At 39.1% G+C, this 15955-nt stretch overlaps 1 protein-coding gene across 2 annotated transcripts in view; it reads left to right on the top strand.

The window, feature by feature from the left end:
- The window catches only part of NSUN6 (NOP2/Sun RNA methyltransferase 6), a 62087-nt gene extending 46757 nt beyond the window's left edge, over positions 1-15330 (top strand). For both annotated transcript variants that reach the window (XM_082742058.1, XM_082742059.1), the window contains 3 exons: positions 8112-8260; positions 12700-12825; positions 14735-15330. In XM_082742058.1, coding sequence (XP_082598184.1) covers positions 8112-8260; positions 12700-12825; positions 14735-14947 — 488 coding nt within the window. In that variant the 3' untranslated portion in view covers positions 14948-15330. The remainder of the gene's footprint in view (positions 1-8111; positions 8261-12699; positions 12826-14734) is intronic.
- The last annotated feature ends 625 nt before the right edge of the window (positions 15331-15955 follow it).

The raw sequence follows: 15955 nt of genomic DNA, 5'->3' as shown, positions 1-15955 counted from the left end.
GTGGGCTTTTGTGACTGGTTTCTCTTATTTATTATAATGTGTTTATGTTTTATCCTTGTCATGGTGTGTCTCTGTACTTTATTCCTTTACATGGATGAACAGTATTCCACTGCACCGATGATCATCATTTGGTGGACATTTGGGTTGTTGAAGCTTTTTTGACTGTTATGAAAAATGTTGCTGTGAACGTTTGTGTACAAGTTTCTGTGTGGACATAGGTTTCATATCTCTTGAGCATAATACCTTTAAGTGGCATTTCTGGGTCAAATGGCAACTCAACATTCAACTTTCTGCAGAACAACCAGTCTGTTTTACAAAGTAGCTGGATCATTTTACATTTTCAGCAGCAGTATATGAAGGTTTCAGTTTCTTCACATCCTTACCAGCATCTGTCCCTTTGCTTATAAGCTACCTCGGTAGGTGTGGAGTACTGTCTTCTGGTGTTGATTTGCGTTTCTCTGTTGCAGAGATGTCTAACAATGTCGAACATGTTTTCATGTGCTTGTTCGGCACGTTATATCTCCTAGTCTAGTCAGATCCTTTTCCCCATTTTTAGAATGGGTTGTCTTTTTATGTTTTGAGCTGTGCAAGTTCTTTATATGTTCCAGATACAAGTCTTTTGTTAGACATAGGATTTATAAATATTTTCTCCCATTATGTGAGTTGTTCATTCACTTTCTTGATGGTGTTCTGTGATGCTCAGAAGTTTTTAATTTGTTGTCCATTTTACCTGTTTTTTCTTTTGTTATTTGTGTTTTGGGTATCTTTAAGAATTGTATAATATTAGTTCTTACAACTAGATCTAGAATCCATTGTGAAATAATTTTTGTTTATGCTGTGATGAGAGAATCCAACTTGAGTTTGATTCTTCTTCCTATAGATACTCGTTAGCTCCAGCACCTCTTGGTGAAATGCTCTTTTGCTTTGTTGAATTGTCTTGGTACTTTTGTTGGCCGTAAATGTAAGGGTTTCTTTCTGGACTCTCAGTTCTCTTCCACTGATTGGTATTTTTATCTGTAAGTAGTAAGGATTGTCTTGATTACTGTAGCTTTTTAGTAAATTCTGAAATCAGGAAGTGAGGTGTCTTCCAGCTTTGTTTATTTACAAATAATAAAGATAGGTCTACTTTTTTCTCTCTAATTTGGATGCCTTTTGTTTCATTTTCTTGCCTAATTGTCCTTGCTAGAACCTCTAGTAAAATGTTTAAGCGGAAGTGGTAACAGAGGACTTTCATATCTTATTGCTGATCAGTCTTTCTAGTGGCTTAAAACTTGCTATAGGTTTCTCATAGATAACCTTTATTATGCTGAGGATTTTCCCTCTTATTCCTGGTTTGCTGCTGTTTTTAATCATAAAATAATATTGGGCTTTGTCAAATGCTTCTTCTGTGTCTATTGAGATGATCTTCTGGTATTTGACCTTTATTGAGTTTCAGATACTAAACCAATCTTGCTTCCTGGAATAAATCCTACTTGGTATTAGTGCATAATTTTTTTCCCATGTTGCTTGATCAGGTTTGTTTGTATTTATGTTGATATTCTTAAGAGTTACTAGTCTGTAGTTTTTCCTGTGTTGTGTTCATCGGGTTTTGATATTAGGGTAATTCTGATTTCAAATAATGAATTGGGAAGTATTCTTTGTCCTTCTGTTTTTGAAAGAATATATCAAAAATTATTAAATATTTTTTAAATGTTTGGTAGCTTCATCAGTGAAAACATCTGGCTGGGACTTTTCTTTGTGAAAATTTAAAAAATTATTAATTCAGTCTCTTTACTTACTATGGATTTATTCAGATTTTCTTTCTTCTTAAATAATTTTCAGGAGTTTGTGTTTCACTGGTAACTTCTCCATATCATCTAAATTATCTGTACAGTTGTTTGTAGTATTCCTTTTTAATTATTTTTCTTTCCATCCGGTCAGTAGTAATGTCTCCTTTTAAATTCCTGATAGTAGCATTTTGAGTTTTTCTCTTTTTTTCTTGGTCAGTCTGGCTGAAGTTTTGTCTATTTTGTGCTCCTTGCAAATAATTAACTTTTGGTTTTGTTGATCCTTTCTCTTGTTTTTGTTTTTTTTTCTTTTTTTCTCTTTCATTAATTTCTGCTCTAACCTTTATTATTTTCATCTTCGCTTTTTAGTTTACTTTTCTTTTTCCATTGCTTTAAGATTGAAGTCTAGGTTGTTGATTTGATACCTTTTTTAGAAACGTAGGTGTTTACAGCTGTAATATTCCCTCTAAGCCATCTCTCACTGTTTCCCATAAGTTTTGGTATGTTGTGTTTTTGTTCTTATTCATGTCAAATCATTTTATGACTTACCTATGATTTCCTTGACCCATGGTTATTTTGGAGCATGTTTTTTAACTTCCACATATTTGTGATATTCCCAAATTTCCTTGTATTATTAACATATTTTCATTCCATTTTGATAGAGAACAAATGTATGAGTTCAGCCTTTTAAAATTTACTGATCTGGGGGTGCCTGTGGCTCAATGGGTGGCTCAGATCATGATCTCAGGGTCCTGGGATCAAGTCCCACATCGGGGTCTCTCTGCTCAGCGGGGATCCTGCTTCCCCTCTCTGCCTGTCTCTCTGCCTACTTGTGATCTCTCTCTCTGTGTCAAATAAATTTTTAAAAATCTTAAAAAAAATAAAATTATTGATCTGTGTTTTATGACCTCACTTTATTTTCTCTTAGGGAATGACCAATGTGCACTGGAAAATAATGTATATTCTACCACTGCTGAGTGGAATGTTCTATATATAATCTGTTAGGTCTCCTCTATGTTGAAACGTTCTATTTCTTTTTTGATCCTATGCCTGGTTATTATTTTTATTATTGAAAATTAGGTGTGGAAGTCTTTAACTCATTGTTGAATGGTATATTTCTTCCTTTGGTTCTCCCAGTTTTTGCTTTTTATATTTGGAGGTTCTTCTGTTAGGTTGGGGCAGAGACAGTTGGGCTGTCTGTCAGGCTGCTGTGCCTGGACTAGAGCTGTCCACGGATGAGTGGGGGCTGGATGGAGGAAGGCAGCCCCAGAGTTTTCAGCTGCTCTTAAGCTGGAATTTAGCTTCTCCAACATGGGACTTGAGGAGATGAGAAATGCAGGCAGGCCTGTCATCGCCAGTGAATTACCATATTTCTTGCCAGGGAGTGTAGGGAGAGAGGCAGCGATGTGTTCTTGGCCACACCCACATGAAGTGGATCACCGTTCACTCTGAACTTCAGGAAAGAGGCTGTTGGGGCAAAGGAAGGAATAGATTGTGGCTCAGATACCACAGACACTCATAGTCCTTAGACTTTCTTTAATAAGTGTTTCTTCATTTGATGTATATCCTGGACATTTTGTAGAGATTTTAAATGGCAGTTTTTGGTTTTGTTATAATTTTTACCAGTCATTTCACTGGGAAGAAGATCTGCATATGCCATCATTCCAAAAGTTGTCTCAGTCTCGTTACTTGTATCATAAAATTGCACCTAGATTATGTAAGACTCCATACTAATGCAGTTTTAGAAATCACTAAATGTAGTGGTAAGATTATATATTAAGAGAAAAAGATTTGCATAAACAGAAAACAGGGTACTCTTATACTATGTATAAGCCTTAAATAGTCATTCCATCGCTTTCTAGTTTTGAACAAGAGAAATTTCTCTTGGACCAGGTACATTTGGGGGCCGTTTGGTGATCTTGGTCTGATTTTAGACAGATTTAGACAGATTCTTGGTCTAGACGATTTTTATGATTTTCTCAGTTTCTGTATAATTATCCGCCGCCTTTTTAAGTCTTAAATATCATCACTGAACTTACCAAGAACAGTAAGTTCAGTGATGAGACATTATTGTCGCTCCCCCTGTCAGGGCCATGGCATATAGTTTTGCTCTGTCCAAAGGGACCTGGCTGAGGTATATGTTGAGGGGCTGAATTCCAACTTGTACTCAGTGTATCATAGTGTAGGACTATGTTAATTCCAGGGTGCGGATATCTATCTATCTATCTCTCTCTCTCTCTCTCTCTCTATCTATATTCATTCTTCTCAGTATTCCAGAATTCATTGTTTATGCACCACACCCAGTGCTCCATGCAATACGTGCCCTCCATAATACCCACACCAGGCTCATCCAACCTCCCACCTCCCTCCCCTCCAACCCTCAGTTTGTTTCTCAGAGTCCACAATTTCTCATGGTTTGTCTCCCCCTCCAATTTCCCCCAACTCACTTCTCCTTTCCATCTCCCCATGCCCTCCGTGTTATCCCTTATGCTCTACAAATAAGTGAAACCATATGATAATTGACTCTCTCTGCTTGACTTATTTCACTCAGCATAATCTCTTCCAGTCCCATCCATGTTGATAAAAAAGTTGGGTCTTCATCATTTCTGATGGAGCCATAATACTCCATTATATATATGGACCATATCTTCCTTATCCATTCGTCCGTTGAAGGGCATCTTTGTTCTTTCCACCATTTGGTGACTGTGGCCATTGCTGCTATGAACATTGGGGTACAGATGACCCTTCTTTTCACTACATCTGTCTCTTTGGAGTAAATACCCAATAGTGCAATTGTAGGGTCATAGGGAAGCTCTATTTTTAATTTCTTAAGGAATCTCCACACTGTTTTCTCAAGTGGCTGCCCCAACTTGCATTCCCACCAGCAGTGTAAGAGGGTTCCCCTTTCTCCACATCCTCTCCAACACATGTTGTTTGCTGTCTTGTTAATTTTGGCCATTCTGCCTGGTGTAAGGTGGTATCTCAGTGTGGTTTTGATTTGCATCTCCCTGATGGCTAGTGATGGTCAACATTTTTTTCATGTGTCTGTTAGCCATTTGTATGTCTTCTTTGGAGAAATGTCTGTTCATGTCGTCTGCCCATTTTTTGATGTGATTATCTGTTTTGTGTGTGTTGAGTTTGAGGAGTTCTTTATAGATCCTGGATATTAGCCCTTCGACTGTAGTGAAGATATTTGTGAATATCTTCTTCCATTCCTTGGGTTGCCTCTTTGTTTTGTTGACTGTTTCCTTTGCTGTGCAGAAGCTTTTGATCTTTATCAAGTCCCAAAAGTTCATTTTCACTTTTGTTTCCTTTGCCTTTGGAGACATATCTTGAACGAATTTGCTGTGGCCGATGTCGACGAGGTTACTGCCTATGTTCTCCTCTAGGATTCTGATGGATTCCTGCCTCACGTTGAGGTCTTTTGTCCATTTCGAGTTTATCTTTGTGTATGGTGTAAGAGAATGGTCGAGTTTCATTCTTCTACACATAGCTGTCCAGTTTTCCCAGCACCATTTATTGAAGAGACTGTTTTTTTCCCCACTGTATATTTTTTCCTACTTTGTCGAAGATTATTTGACCATAAAGTTGAGGTTCCATATCTGGGCTCTCTACTCTGTTCCACTGGTCTACGTGTCTGTTTTTGTGCCAGTACCATGCTGTCTTGGTGATCCAGCTTTGTAGTAAAGTTTGAAGTCGGGCAATGTGATGCCCCAGCTTTGTTTTTCTTTTTCAACATTTTCTTATCAATTCGGGATCTCCTCTGGTTCCATACAAATTTTAAGATTGTTTTTCCAGCTCTTTGAAAAATGCCAGTGGAATTTTGATCAGAATGGCATTGAAAGTATAGATTGCTCTAGGCAGTATAGGCATTTTAACAATGTTTATTCTTCCGATCCATGAGCATGGAATGGTCTTCCATCTTTTTGTTTCTTCTTCCTTTTCTTTCATGAGTGTTCTGTAGTTCTTTGAGTACAGATCCTTTACCTCTTTGGTTAGGTTTATTCCCGGGTATCTTATGGTTCTTGGTGCTATAGTAAATGGTATCAATTTCGAATTTCCCTTTCTGTATTTTCATTGTTGGTGTATAAGAAAGCAACTGATTTCTGTACCTTGATTATGTATCCTGCCACACTACTGAATGGTGTATGAGTTCTAGTAGTTTGCGGGTGGAGTCTTTTGGGTTTTCCATATAAAGTATCATGTCATCTCCAAAGAGAGCCAGGGTGCAGATATCTTAATCCTAGTTCACACAGAGGTATCTTGTGAGCTTGCAGATATTTTTAAGGAATTTTCAGTGCTGGGGGGAAGTAAGACATGATCACCAGGGATTGTATGACTATACAGCCAGGGGCACCTGGATGGTGTACTCATTTAAGCGTCTGACTCTTGGTTTCCGCTCAGCTTATGATCTCAAGGTCAGGAGATGGAGCCCTGCATTGGGCTTTATGCTCAGTGTGAAGTCGGCTGAAGATTCTCTCTCCCTCTTCCTCTGCCCCTCCCTGCCACATGCTTATATTCTCTGTCTCCCTGTCTCTCAAGTAAATAAATATAAAAACAATACCATACATCCAAAAGATACCAAGTGCAGTAGGAACTCAGAAGGAAGGATTACTTCTTAGAGGGCAATGGAAAAAGCATTTAGGTGAGGAGGTGGCATTTGTTAGGCCTTGAGACTGTAGAGAGCATTTTGACAAATGAAAATAAGTTCAGGGGGCTTCTCAGGGGAATAGAATTAGTAGAAGCATGGAAATAGAGTTCGTGACAGTTTTGGGTAACAAAGTGGTGATGTGGATTTGTTTTTAACATTGACAGATCTGGGGGGAGTACTGAGAAATGTGGTTGGAGAAGAATCTGGATGAGGCCAAATTGTTCATCATTAATGGTCTGTATTTGTTAGTCTCAGGAGTTGATTTTTTGGTTTTATTTTACTTTGTCAGGGAAATGAATAACTTGTTGAGCTGTATATTTGGCCACAGGAATAAAGGTATATTCAACAGAGACAATGTAGTATAAATAAGTAGTGTAAGGAATCTATTAAATAGATGTTGAAGAGTTGGAAAAGCAGAAGAGATCACTAAGGTATCCGAGAGCTAATCACGGCAGGAAACAGCTACTACCCTTATATTTCTTATCAATAAGAGAAAGATAACAGGGGCATCAGGGTGGCTCAGTCGATTAAGCATCTGCCTTAGGCCCAGGTCATGATCTCAGGTCCTGGGATCAAGCCCCACAGTGGAAAGTCTGCTTCTCCTTCTGCCCTTCCTCCTGCTTGCGTGTTTGCTCTCTCTTTCAAACAAATAAGTAAAATCTTTTTAAAAAAAGAGAAAGACAATAATCTTAGTAGGAAAAGGACAAAACAATGTGACCATATAAAGAAAAATACAAATGGCCAATAAAACAACAACAGTAACAATAAAAATAATCCTTTGATGAAGAATTTTGGGAGAATAAGTATAATCATAATGGAAATATCAATTGGTATAGTCTTTCTAGAGCATTTTTTTAGTATGTATCAAAATCCTTAAAAATAACTGTTCACTTTGAGAAGATATTCTGAGACCATAGGTAAGAAGGCAAGGATGGGTTTAGATAGAGATGAGTTAAATTGATGAGCAGTCTTGTCTGCTTGTCTTGCAGTTAGAGAAAAGCAGGTTATCTTGGTGTGGTATTCGGAACATTGCTGTGGTTACTGTAGACAGTCAGCTGGCTTCCTCTGAAAGCAGTCAGTAGCAGTGTCTTGCATGCAGTAAAGTAGCATAAACGTATGTATGAGCAGACTGGTTTCATGACTTTCTCTAGTAACACTTAAAATAGCTCAGAAGTTAGTGAAAGTTAGTCAGGTGAATGCAGAGGGAAACCTCTGCATGATTCGATGCAGGGACATACTGCCTTACTCTAGAGCATAGCCTTGCTGATGGCCCAGAAGCAAGGAGAGCGAGGAACCTCAGAACTAGTAGATTTGACTAGAACCTAACGGGTACTCTTCCTTTGTGGGCTGTCTTCAGTAGGGATTGCCCAGAGAAGTGTCAGCCTTCAGGATGACGAGAAGTAATTCCAGATCCTAGCTCTGATAAACAATGGCTCCTGACGCTGGGGATTCAGAGTCTCATTTGATTGGCCTTGATTTGCACTGTGTCAACAGAATAACCCTTAATTATAATAATCACATTTTTACTATTTTGCATATGTTAAAATTAATTTTACCGCTATTTGAAAGGAGAAATTGTTTTTCTTTGTAGTCTAGATTATGATTTTAAATTGCTGATAATTATTTCTGTTTCAGGAGCTTCCTATTCTAGACCAGTAGGCAGATAGCAAATATGTTTATATTTCTCTTCATAGGAAAACCTCCATTCTTAGCAGAATCTTTTGACCGAATTCTTCTTGATGCACCATGTAGTGGAATGGGACAGAGACCAAACATGGCTTGTTCTTGGACTTTGAAAGAAGTGACATCATATCCACCATTACAGAGAAAACTCTTCACTGTGGTATGTGATGATACTTGGATGTGAAAGAAAGTTGGCCTTCATAGTTGGATGTTTCATTTGAGAGCATTGTTCATTGCAGTATTTTTCATGATAACCAGAATGTAGAAAGAGCCCATCGAGTGATCCATCAATAGGTGAACAGATGAGCAAAATGCGGTGTACACACAGAATGGAACATTATACAACCATACATAGGAATGAAATTCTGCTACAACATGAATGAACTTTGGAAACATTTTGCCAAGTGATAGAAGCCAGACACAGAAAGACAAATATTGTCTGTTTCCATTTATACAAGGTAACTAGATTAGGAACATTCATAGAGACAGTGGAATACAGGTTACCAGGGCTGGAGGGACAGAAGAATGGGGAATTGGTATTTAATGGGTACAAATTTTAAGTTCGAGAAGACGAAAAGTTCTAGAGAGATGAATGGTAGTGATGGTTGCATGACAGTGTGAATGTTTAATGCCACTGAACTAGACGCTTTCAAATGGTTACAATGGCAAATTTTATGTTTATTTTATCAGACGAAAAGACAGAAAAAACCTAGTTTTAAATCCAAGAATCTTTCATTTATGTTGATCATTTTTTTTTTTTTAAGATTTTATTTATTTATTTGACAGAGATCAGAAGTAGGCGGAGAGGCAGGCACAGAGAGAGGAGGAAGCAGGCTCCCTACTGAGCAGAGAGCCCGATGCGGGGCTTGATCCCAGGACCCTGAGATCATGACCTGAGCCGAAGGCAGAGGCTTAACCCACTGAGCCACCCAGGCGCCCCTATGTTGATCATTTCTTTCATTTAAAGGCAGTAGCAAAATTTCACTGAAACATTTAATGAATTTCCAACCTTCTGCTATATCTTAAAGAAGTCCGTGAGCTGTTAATATCATAGTTAAAGAATGGGATGTGTAAGAAATGGAATATAAAACAAATTGCTCTTTTTTTATAGGTTTTTTTATAGGGTTCCTGGATCATCTTAGCATATGAGAGGGGGGAGGTCCAGGGGAGGGAAAACAATGAGAAGAGACTGTTCAGTGTAGGATACAGAAGAATGGTAAAAACTTTGCCACTTGAGCTGGTGTCTAGCACATTTCGGGAGAAGCCCAAATAGAACGTATGAGGATTTCTTTCAGGCTTGAACAAATGATTCCATGGATTTCACAGAATGTAGAGCATTTGACCAAAGATGACTAAATCACTTCCCCTCAGCCCAGCAGTTATAAGTACATAGAGACCCAATAGTGGGTCTCTAAAAGTTGTCTTCGAGTACAATTTTGCTCATCTGTCTAGTATCTTCTTTTAAACACGAAGGATGCGCTGGTAGTAGATTAACTTTTTCTCTGTACAGTCTTAACACATCCTGGAAACAAAAAAATGGAAGCTTTACTTATAGCTGAAACCCACTTTGACTTGAGAGTAAAATTAGGACACTGTATTTTTTTTTTTTTAAAGATTTTTATTTATTTATTTGACAGAAATTACAAGTAGTCGGAGAGGCAGGCAGAGAGAGAGAGAGGGAAGCAGGCTCCCCGCTGAGCAGAGAGCCCGATGCGGGACTCGATCCCAGGACCCTGAGATCATGACCTGAGCCGAAGGCAGCGGCTTAACCCACTGAGCCATCCAGGCGCCCCAGGACACTGTATTATTAAAGATTTATTATTATTATTTTTTAGAGAGAGACGGAGAGATCAGAGATTGTGGGGAGGAGTAGAGGCAGAAGGAGAAAGAAACTCAAGCAGACTCCAGACAGCACAGAGTCTGACACAGGGCTCAATCTCACAACTCTGAGATCACCACCTGAGCTGAAACTGAGAGTCAGTCGCTTAACCAACTGCACCAGCCAGGCACCCCAGGATACTATTTTAGAAGACTATGCTTTTGGGGACACCTGGGTGGCTCAGTGAGTTAAGCGTTTGCCTTTAGCTCAAGTCATGATCTCAGGGTCTTGGGATGGAGTCCCGCATTGGGCTCCTTTCTTGGTGGTGAGCCTGCTTCTCCCCCTGCTTGTGCTCGTGCATGCTTTCTCTCTCACAAATTAAATCTTTTTTTAAAAGAGTAGGCTTTTTGTTTTTTTTAGGTCCTAGCAGAAAGGAAATTTTAAAAAGTTACTTAGGAGTAGTTGCAGTGATCACAGAGAAGAGGAACAGCTGACTGTGTACAAGGGAGAATTTAGGATGTAGCAGGTTTGCCAGTCTGCACTGAGAGGTGTTAATTGAGAATGTGGACCTTATAATCAGAAACGGCTTGTCTGGAGCTGTGCTGCTTCTGCGTAAGTGACTTCAGGTACATTGGTTACCACATATGAGAAGTGGAGACTATACGCTACCTAATAGGTTCACCTCACTGGTGATGGTAACCATACCTCATGGTTATAAGTAAATTGAGAAAATCCTTGTAAAATGCTTAAAACCATAACTGGGACGAGTACAGTAATGGTTTCAGTTTTGATGAGTCTACTCTAGTTAAGAAAGCACATTATATGCTATATACAATAAGATATATGTAGCATATGATACACTATATCTATATATGATATACTATATGTTATATAGTTTATTACATACTTGTATATACCATATCGTATATATGTATATATATAATGTATTATGTATATATGTAATAATATACTATATAGTATATATTTTAAAGATTTTTCTTTGAAATGCTTTTAAGTGTCTGGGAGTCTGAAAAGATAAACTGTTATTTGGGAAAAACTCATTTTCTTATAATACCTATTTCCTGATTCACTTATTTACTGGACTATTTTTCATTGAGTACCTAAGGATAACATAATCTATGCTATTCTGGGTGCTGTCAATATAGTAGCGAAAAAAATAACAACCCCTGCCTTATTCATGGAGTGTCTATTCTAATTGGGAGGAAAGGAAGCAGACAGCTGAGTAAGTTAGGAAGTCCAGTAGCAGAGCAGTAGCCCCGCGGAGCAGACTAAGGAAGGGAGGCTAGGAGCGCTGGATTGGAATGGTGGCAGTGTTTCCTGGGAGGGTCAGTGCCGGGAAGGTGGCCGAGACACAAAGAGAAGACTGTGAAGAAGCACTTGCAGACAATGAGAAGTTTCCCAGCCTGTGCACTGCTCCTGGGGTGGGAGTGGGCCATGTGTGTTTCGGAACAGCGGAGGCCAGTGTTGCTAAAGCAAAGCGAGCGAGAGGTGTGAGGGGAGGTCAGAAGGGCAGCCAGAGGCCTGCTCTGCGTAGGGCTTGGAAAGCCACTGTAAGGACTTGGCCGTTGAGCTGCTTTGTCCTCCAAGTCATAGGTCAGGGCGTTTGTAGGGTTTTGAGTGGAGAAGTTCTAAAAACAATGCTCAGGCAGCTGTATGGAGAAGAGGCTATAGGAGGGCAAACAGGGAAGCAGGTTGTTTTGTTTTTTTTTTTGCCAATTACTTCTTTAATAGATCAGTTTTTGACATAATAACTCACATCAATTTTAAATACTATCACATAAAACATGGTGGAGAAAAGAAATTTTGCTTCATAATTAGAAAACTCACAATAAAACTTGCCAAGAAAAACAAAAAAAAAAAGCCATTTTGAAAATAAATACAGTCCATGCCAAAGTAGTATAAAATGAAGCCAGAAGTCTTCAAAACGAAAAAAATTTTTCTTCCCAATATTTTCTCTTTTATGGTTTCTGAAATTGGTGAGACACTCAAATTCAAGGGTTGCTGAGCTGTTCTGATTTGGCTCCTTTGGTATCTGTTTTTTCACCACTACTGTCCTTAGATTTATCTTCTTCCTTAACATCTGCTTTTTTGTCCTCTGTTTCTTTCTTGTCTTCTTCAATTCTAGCTTTCTTTGCTCCTTTCTTATGATCAGCCACATTTCTACGTCCTCCTTCTCCTTCATCCTCAGAATCTGAGAATTCAGATTCTGAAGAGGCTGTAGTAATCCAGGCCAAAAATAGTGGGGCTCAGACTAGGATGATAGCAGTGGAAATAGCCAAATTCTGGATAGATCTTAAAGGAAGAGCCAGTAGAATTTGCTAATGGATGGGGAGTATGAGGGCAAGAGAGGCATTAAAGACAATACCAGGTTTGGGGCCTGAAACTAGCATATCTCTAATGGGTCTCAGAGGGAAGATAGGTGTTCACTGTCGGATTGGATAGCAGACGTATGAAGAAGGAAGTGCGTACACGAGTACAGAGTTCAGAAAGGACTATGGTTTAAAAAGGTACATGTGTGAGTTTTGGCACCAAAAGGGGTATCTAAAGGAGTGAAACGGAATGATTATGTTCAGGGAAGTCTTGGTTTAAACGGATTATAACTGCTCTGAGAGAGTGAAATGCATCTAGTCTGGAACAGAGAACCAATCTTGGTCATACAGAACATGTATCCCAAACCCTTGAAAGGTATCCTAGCGATCTAAAATCCCGGAAAGTGTCGATTGTGCCTTGCGGTCCAGAGTCTGATCGTGTTTCTTTAGGCCGTTGAGCTGCTGAAGCCGGGGGGCGTGCTGGTCTATAGCACATGCACCATCTCGCTGGCCGAAAATGAAGAACAGGTCGCCTGGGCCCTCCGAACGTTTCCTTACCTTCAGCTTCAGCCCCAGGTAAGAATGATGGCAGTGTTCTCGGTATAATCTGACCAATTACGGAAACTTGAGCTTGGGTTGTTACAGGAAGAACTATGTCAAGCAAAACTTCTGAAACAAGCAGTAAACAAGAGTGCTTCTCTAATGAGATCCATTGTAGGCTGCCCACAGAGAATTTCCACCTCCCAAGTTTTTCCCTGTTCTCGTTCCTTGCCGTTGTGTGGAAATGCCCCAGAGCTCAGGGGTACTCGTGTTCCGTGCTTCTTTCACCCACGGCTCTTGCTTACGTTACTCAGAACATTTTTTTCTAAAAAGTCGTTTTCTTTTCCCCTCCTGCTCCTGGATTTGCTGGTATGGAGTATGTTCAACATTTTTGCTCAGGTCACATCAGCAACAAAGAATATTGCTTCTTTATGGCTTCTGACATAAAATATGTAACATTTAAAAAGCTTTCTTATACTTTATTTTACTGGTCTTGGTTTTTGTCAGAAGTATAGTGTGACTACATTTTTATTTTTATTTTTTTTATTTTTTATTTTTTTTTAAAGATTTTTATTTGCCAGAGAGAGAGAGAGAGAGCAAGCGAGTACACACAAGCAGGCAGAGAGGCAGGCAGAGGCAACGAGAGAAGCAGGTTCCCTGCCCAGCAAGGAGCCCGATGTGGGACTCGATCCCAGGACCCTGGGATCATGACCTGAGCTGAAGGCAGCGGCTTAACCAACTGAGCCACCCAGGCATCCCTAGTGTGACTACATATTTAAACTTCCTCTCAAACATCATGGGTTAAAAATGTACTCATGCTCATCTTCAGTTGGATACACGGAACATCTAACTTCAGTACCCTTCTGTACAGAACTCTAGTCAGCTAATTGGAATATATGAATAAAAAGTAATCCAGAGATGGTTTCTGTACTCGGAAAGGAAGGTAATTGCATTGTAGAGGAAAAGAAGACTTTAGAATTCACTTGAATTTTATGTGTGTGTGTACATATACATATACACTTGATATATACCTAAAAGAGATGGAAAATTTCCCCCATGGCTTAATAAACAGTAGGTTTTTAAATAATACTTAAGTATTAACCATAAACATTTACACAGTGTTGACTTGATTTAGGATTACGGATCTTGTGCAGTTGAGATTCCCACATCTCACTCAGATCCTCATGATTCTGTATTCTAAACTAACTGACACAGCCTTAATTTATCTCCTAATATTCTAGTACATTCAAAAACAACAATAGAAATCTTTAATCATCCAATTAGTTTGGGTCAGAGAAAGTCACCTTTAGGTGCATGTGGAACTCCTGTCAGCTTTGGGGAGTGTGGTAATAAAGCTGAGTTTTCTTTTATTGCTGTTCGTGATAATAATGATCCACTTACGGAGTGACCACTACCTGCCAGGCGGACTACCACCTTATTAAATGAAATCTGAGAACCGAGTATTTTATATGTTATACAGATGAGGAAACAAGAGTTAGGTGAAGTTACTTGCTTAAGATCACACAGCGAAAATGTGGCAAAGCCACGGTTTATGAGTATCTGGGGTCATAATAGAAACTCAGTCATCAGGAGACCAGGTATTACTACCCAGAAAAACTGCATGTCCATTCCACAAAGACATTTGTCTCTTTTTGGAATTGGTGGTACTTAGACCTCAGTTTTGTCTTTTATTTATTTATCTATATTGTTTTAAAGATTGTATTCATTTATTTGGGAGAGAAAGGGAGTACACAGCAGAGGGAGAAGTAGACTTCCCACGAAGTGTGGGACCTGATCCCAGAACCCTGGGATTACAACCTGAGCTGAAGGCCAACACTCAACCTACTAAGCCACCCATGTGCCCCAGTTTTGTCTTTAGCTTAAATGTATGCGGGCACACTTACCAATGATAGGATGGTCACGTTCTCTCATTTTCTCCACACAGGAACCACAGATTGGAGGAGAAGGAATGATGGGAGCTGGCCTATCATTGGAACAATTGAAACAGCTGCAGCGATTTGATCCATCTGTTGTGCCATTACGGGACACTGACATTGATTCTCTCAGAGATGCCAGGATAGAAGACATGATTTGGCTGGCAAATAAGGATTGCATAGGTTTTTTTATTGCAAAATTCGTAAAATGCAAAAGCACATAGAAGAACTCTTAGGAATGAAAATTCTAAACATTCACTATATAGTTTTTTTTCCCCCCGACTGTTGTCAGGCAGAGTTGCTAAGGAAACCGAAAAGGCTGCCAGCTGTTGTACCAGGGACCAAGAGATTTGATCAAGAGACTCTACTTCATGGGGGAAGTAGTTAGGGGTGGTATATGGTTATATTTTGTATTTTGTAAATAATTTTTTTCTTAAGGATTAGCACAGTATAAAAAAAAAAGATGCCTGCAGATATTTGGAGCGTAGAGTGCATTTTCATTTGGGGCTTTGTGTTTTAATGTGTAAAGAATGCACATCATTTTTAATGTTAAAGTTCGTGATTCTAACAAAAGGAATAAAATGAGCAGTATTTAATTTGGTAGAAATTTTTCTTTGTTCTTGAGTTCCTAAAGTAGTTCCTAAAAATTCAGGGTATGGGAACTATAACGTTTTCCATATGCCCATAACTGAACTGAGCATTTTATCGGAATTTTTCTGCTTACTACGTGATAAATCAGAAATTTTTTTTTAAAGATTTACATATTTGAGAAAGAGAGAGAGAAGCCGTGAGCAGGAGGGGCAGAGGGAGAGGGAATCTCAAGAAGACTCCGGGCTGAGCACAAAGCCTGACTGAAACCAAGAGTTGGATGCTGAACCAACTAAGCCACCCGGTACTCCTAAATCAACTCTTTCAAATGGTGTCTAGACCTCTCCACATGGTAGTGTGCCTTTACCATGTTTCTTTCTTTCTTTTTTAATGCTTTTAAACTGAAACCTACAACAAATATTTTCTTCACTCTGTATATTAAAATTATGAGACTATTTCACAATTTGGGTACTTTCATCATCCATTGGAACAGCTTATACAAGTTAATGTGATATGAGTGGGGAGACAGAAAAGAGCAGCTTCTGGTAGCTGGAAACTGGCTTGGCACTTTCAGTTATACCTTGATGGTGTCCTCTTGAACATTCATTCACCAAACATCAACATCCGACAAAGCCAAGTACGAA

This window comes from Mustela nivalis (assembly GCF_964662115.1).
Source record: "Mustela nivalis genome assembly, chromosome: 7".
In the NCBI taxonomy this organism is placed as follows: domain Eukaryota; kingdom Metazoa; phylum Chordata; class Mammalia; order Carnivora; family Mustelidae; genus Mustela; species Mustela nivalis.
This window is presented reverse-complemented; position numbering and strand designations above follow the sequence as displayed.